This window comes from Plasmopara halstedii (genome assembly GCF_900000015.1).
Source record: "Plasmopara halstedii genome assembly, contig: Scaffold_1651, whole genome shotgun sequence".
NCBI classification, from domain to species: Eukaryota; Oomycota; class Peronosporomycetes; order Peronosporales; family Peronosporaceae; genus Plasmopara; species Plasmopara halstedii.
In genome coordinates, this window is record NW_020188562.1 from 1285149 (window position 1) to 1291202 (window position 6054).

The 6054-nt window shown below is 46.2% G+C and overlaps 2 protein-coding genes across 2 annotated transcripts; one reads left to right on the forward strand and one right to left on the reverse strand.

Annotated features, from left to right (window-relative positions):
- Window positions 1-523: 523 nt before the first annotated feature.
- Window positions 524-868, forward strand: PHALS_02104 (uncharacterized protein; the record flags this gene model as incomplete). The annotated part of the gene is made up of 1 exon (XM_024716621.1): window positions 524-868. The coding sequence occupies one exon, from the start codon at window positions 524-526 to the stop codon at window positions 866-868; it is 345 nt and encodes a 114-aa protein (XP_024582202.1).
- A 1432-nt stretch (window positions 869-2300) lies between these two features.
- Window positions 2301-2684, reverse strand: PHALS_02105 (uncharacterized protein; the record flags this gene model as incomplete). Its single annotated transcript, XM_024716622.1, has 2 exons — window positions 2301-2342; window positions 2481-2684. 2 exons carry the CDS (start codon window positions 2682-2684, stop codon window positions 2301-2303), a joined length of 246 nt encoding a protein of 81 aa, XP_024582203.1.
- Window positions 2685-6054: the final 3370 nt, after the last annotated feature.

Consider the following 6054-nt stretch of genomic DNA (forward strand, 5'->3'; position numbering starts at 1 on the left):
ACAACACCCACCTCGTGTGACACACACACCTGTACCAGGGTGCGTGTAACCCCGTTACAGCCGCGATGGCGGCCGATTCTCTCCTAACGTCACCATCTCTATGAAAAAGTCTCCATAATGGTGCGGCTCTTTTCAATGTCCTTATGGTTACATGGGCGGATATTACTTTGGCGCTGTCAGAATTATATTAGAAAGTAGAGCCAGCTGAAAGATACCGTAGGTAACAAATATATGCTGTTTGATCCGTGTCTCTGTCCAACAGGACTTGTGAGAGGTTTTTGACCTGGTGAGATTATTCCTCGACGATAGACTTACAGAGTACTAGATGCGAGGAGTAGGAGTAGGAGAGCTGGCATCAAGATTTTTTTTTCTCTTGATTGAATATGTTCAAAACGTGGTGACAGAAGTTCTAGCTAGTTCTTACGTCAGAGATGGGCGAACAAGATCTCAGACGCACATGGTACGCTTAGTAATATAGTGAGAACACGCGAAGTGTGTGGTGTTGGCATTTTCATGAGTGTGGATGCATTCGAGCCTACAAAAGTTGACAGTCAACGCATTTCAGCTAACTACAAGTATGCTATCGACATCACTACTTGTCGACAATTGCGCTCTGAATGCACGAGATCATCGTTCCGTGCAAATCATGGTACCCTTGGCACAGCCATTTGAGGGATCTCTCAAATATGTTCTCACCATCATACCGATCAAGTACTCGTTAGTATGCACACCGCAAAGCTTACTCAAATATCGAGCAGTGATATATTATCGAGGTGTGTTTCTCGATGATCATGATCTCGAATTTCCAATTAAGTTTGAATATCACGACTCTTCGATCGGTGGTCATCGCGTACGTGAGAATTTATAAATCAAGCCAGGCCATTACTTTTATTGGTCACGCCAACATGAATCGCTCGCAAGTACGTGCGTGCTTGCGAGCTCTGACCTCTCTCCCTGTCCCAATGGAGCTTTGAGACTAGCAGAGGAGGGAAATCTCCTGGAATGCCTTCAAGCGATTAAGAAATGGGGAAACTCGAGGATTGAGAATAAGCATGCACAGACAAAGCGTATGCGGCTTTAATGGGAGACCTATGTCGTCCAAAATCAAGACCCATGATCGAACTAAGCGTCGAGTGTGTATAGACAAGACTCACGTTCAACTGAGCCGAACGCAACATGCGACCGCGATCATCACTCGTTAAAACTTAGTGATGTCGAGGATTTTGCTTCATACACATCGAGGCAGTGTGTGTCCAACTCTACACTTGCGCGCACAAGGCCACAAGTGTATATAATTACTAGTTTATGATAGCTGGATCACACCACAATGCCAAGGAGCTGTCGCTGAGTGAGTACAGCGATGCAGCTACCGCAGATGGGCAGCAAGCGTTAGACGGTCGAACGGCTCAGATATAGAGATCCTTGAGGACACCGATAAAGTCAATGAATTGGTTAATACTGACAAGGTTGTGGATTCCGCCACTCTCATATTTTCGTCGCCTCCTCAGGGATCCTGAAAAAGCCATTATCTACCATTGATGTATCAATCAACGTTATGACGCGATCAGCAGTAGGGCAAATTCATGTGAGTATGTTTCCTCGCCACGGATGGCGAATTCGCGACCGTTTTAAGGCTGATGGATTTCTTCCTGAAATTCATCCATTTCAGCTCGACACTGGATGAGTCGAACTTGATGACTTGATTTAGAGTGAGCGCTTTCATACACAGTCCTGTTTTCTTACGAATAATCCCCGCGTATGATATTAAACACGAGTATCGGGATGTCAAAATTCCCATTTACAGAGGCGAGTACCTCCAGCCGTATGTTCTGGATGTGGTTAGTCATGCCACAATGGCTAGCCAATTCTTGAGTCACATTTAAAAGATTGTGAGCTATCTGTTGCGACCAGTTCAGGCATTCACACCGAGAAACAAGAAGAATCTGATCGTTCACAGTCTTGAGACAGTTTGACCGATCTTGATATGCCTCAGAAAAATATCCGTGGGGTGATTACGCTAATGCGTCAGTACTCGCTGTTCGTCAACCTGGAGAAGTGTATCCTCGCAGCCAGCAAGATCTTCGTTTTTGGTGGTGTGTGGTTGACAAGAACTGAGTCAGCCCTGATCTTAAAAGGATCAAGGCGGCCAATGATTAGTATGGTTGCATACTTGTAAAAGTAGTTACACAAGTTCGCCGAGAACATAGTCGCGTTCTTGGTGAAGAAAAATGTGGTGCGGCAATGCGGTGCCAATTCTTTGAGTTTAACAAATAAAAAAATGGAGGCGCCGATTCTCACGATCAACTATCAGGAAGGTCTACTGCTGCATCTGTGGGAACCCACTGCTATGTTACAGATCGAATTAGTCAAGCGCCGCGGCGATACTCGTGTGTGAGCGCCACGTAGATCAATTTGACCAAGCCGAGCACGTCAGCCCCGTGGGTGATCTATTGAGGGTGGCCGCCTCCGAGAGATTGCACTTTCATCGTTGGTGGAATGATCAACAAGTCGACCTCGATGCGGCGTAGAACCGCGACGGGGTGCTGGAGACTGGGCCACTGGTCGCTCTGTCGGAAGCGCCTCAGAATATATTCTTGGAGACCTCCGTGAACTGGAAGTGCTCCAGAGATCGTTGAAGCGGACCCAAACTCATAGTACTCATTCTGTGGACAAAAGGAACCCATTAGAACAGATGTATCATATGTGAAAATTTCAGGACGTACGCATTGCTAAGACAATGCAATAACCGATGAATTCCGAAAGTAACTTGTACTGCCGACGCGAGTTACTGCTTGCTCGGGTAATGTAGCAGTGTAGACAAGGACTCAATCGCCAATAACAAATTTCAACATCTTTGTTCGTCTCTCTACGTTTTAATTTTCTGTCCAATGGCATCCTGTAATAAACTGGCCAATGCGTGCCAAGTCAGCAGGTTCTCATATGCCGACTTGGATGTGCGATCCAAGAGCGTCCGAAAATCATTCTTGCACTCAGCACCATCAAAGTGGACTCTAGGATAGCTTCACCCAGAAGCGACGACGAGTTAATCTCCTCGTTCGGTTGAATATTGACCAACTGGGCTAAATTGCCAGCCTTCAAAGCACCGCTAGACTCTTCGAAGGACAACTTGTCCAGCTCAAAACGAATATCCACTGCGTAAATAGCCTCGAGGGTGACGTCGTCGTCTTCCTCTTCCGTCATACAGCTGACAAGTGTATATAGCTGTTTGCTATCGTCTACGGAGGACACACCCTGGGTCTGGGTCGACGCCTTGCGTCTTGCAGATGACATACGGCTACATCTTCTCCTCACCATAGCGGTTTTACGTCCCATCGAGCCCAGTGGAAACACGCACTCGGCATCGTCCAGTGTCTTAAATCCCTGCGCTATCGGAGCCTTGATGTTATTAACGACATCCGACGAAGAGCTGCTCTTAGTCCAGTGGTTAACGTGCCACTTCACGCGCATCAGAAGGGCCTAGTCAAGGATGCCTCGGACTTCGTCCGTGCATGTAGCATTTGCTTCGTAACATGAGAAGTTCTTAGTGGTCACGTGCTACTCTACGTCCATCACTGGGGCCTCGCCTTCGATGCCTCGGCCTTTAGCCGACGATGCCACTTTTTGCATGCAGAAAGTTGCTTCAATACTTGAACAGCGCTCAGTGGTTTACGTGCCACTTCACAATCAGCCCGCGAAACATGCTCGGGACTCTTGTCCACAACACCTGTCGTGTTTGACATCTCTGCTATTACGATTCCAGCACGTTGACCATCCCGGTCCAGTGTCCGCGCCAATAGCGCTTCTCCTTCCCAGCAGAGGTGGGTTATGACTAACATAAACTCCACCAGGAGACGTGTGCGTAGCGCCCAGCGGCTTCGTATTCCAATTGATCCATGACTAATAGTACGCCATACCGGGGCTGAAAACATACCTTTGATCGAAGTCCAAGGCTAACAACACAGCGTTCCACACTATTGAAGTCAAGACTTGACACCGAGGTTCACAGGGACCCTCGGCACCGCGACACAAGGCCTCGTCGCTAAGCGAACAGTGACAGTGCGTTTTCAGAAACCAGCATACAGCTGACTTACTTCGATTGTGAACCGTCGAGAATAATTGCTCGACGCTATTTCTATGACTTATTGAAGCCCTCCACGGTTGCTTTTACGACCAGCAAGCCAGCCTTGCACACACGTTCCGTATTCAAGAGGAAATAGCGCTTCAAAGTTGGGCCCTGCTGCCCTCTACCTGTTTGAGGTTCAGCAGATTTCAGTTCCCCCCCAGTAGGCCATTCCGCGCCATTTGAGTGTTGTTGTCCCCCACAATACACCAAAAAATAGTAAGAAGATGGATGTCGGTTCGATTAACCTTGACGCGCCTTGCGCAGGGGACAATTAGTCTGAAGGCTAGGATGTCTCCACAAACAAAACAACGCTGGGTGTCTATACGCTGCTCAGCAGCTCGGAGCTCTCCCTTATCCTTTTCAGCATAACTAAAATTCATTAGCCCAGGCCTACTCGACGAACTCTGACGGTGTGCATTCCAACCATGTCAAGCTAAAGTTAAATTTGGTAATGCCGAGTTCACTGCTTCTTCAAAAAAGACGGATGTACACGAAAGATTTCCATTCTGGTCACGATAGTTTGGAGGCCTCCATAAAGACGGCCAGTGCGACCGCCTGGGGAGAAGATCTGCTGCCATTTCTGCAATGAGTGTTCTCAACACTTGGACAAAGTCCACCAACTACTTCTAGCTCTGTTGGACAGCAAGAAAATACGATCACCATGATATGCCTGATTAAGCGGCAAGATGACTCATAGCTTCAGCCCCTGCTTGGGAACGCTAATTCAATCAAAAATCCCCGTGTTAGAGCACATTTTCGCGCTCAATTGCCGACGAGCTGTTGCTCATTTAGAGCATGGCAGATGCCATAATCATCTTTGACTCTTTTATCCAGAGCAGGTAATTCACCCTTGAAGGTATACACGCTCACAACAAGCGGACTGAGTCGGGGGGAATTAATCGTCGTCGGCGGTGGCGTCTTGGACGCAGTCGATGCTGGAACCTTCTGCTGTAGGTCCTTTAACGAAGCACTTTAATGATTTGTAAACGCCTCTAGGCGCGCATCTCGCCACAGGACCTTGCAAAACAATGTGTTTCGCACCCTCAGTGTCTAGAAGAGAAATCTGCTTATTCAGCCCGTCCTGCATACCCTGGGGCAAATAGGAGTATTGTTTCATTTCATAGAGGATCAGTCTAACGACTCAGGTGTGAATTGGCTGCAAGTGCTACAATTCGTAACGACTCAGGCGTAGATTGACTACGAGTGCTACCGAGTGTAGCGGGGCTGCCGTTAGCTCTTTGCTTAGAGGAATCTAAGCTGAGGTCACCGACCTTACGTTCTATACTTGAACCACTTTCCTAATAACAGCTCACTTCAGTCGGCTGCTTTCATCATGTGTAAAATCAAGTTGTCTTGCTAGGCTCAAAAAATAAAAAGTTTGCAATGATAACCGAACATTATCAAGCTCGTAACATTCTTACTAGGAGCACCTCTAAGGCGATTAGGTTGGTTATATCAAAAGTACGTATGATTAGATTACATGTAATCGAATCAACACAGAATACATACATTCTCGTACTCTCTTCTGTTAAAGCTATTTTTTTGATCCAACTGTGCTAACGGCACACGTGTACGACAGATGTATTCTTTTCAAAATTCCGTCATCTTCATAGATTTACATTTGATATTCCACTACTGATGAATACTCCCAATCATAGCAAGTGTAATGTGTAATTCGTACAATCGTACCGTATCGTATTTATCAAACCTGTATTAATAAAGCGAACAATATTATATTACTTCGTGAAAATCGCAATAAACGTGTAAAATTCTATCATCAGTATTAGCCGCTTAATATTAAATATTGGTGTAAAATATATATAAAGGCTATTATTCTAAGGTTATTTTTCCAAAAAAGAAACTTTGGTTATCTTGCGTATTTCACAGATGTTCATGGTGTTTGTAACAAGATGCAATTACACGCACAACTG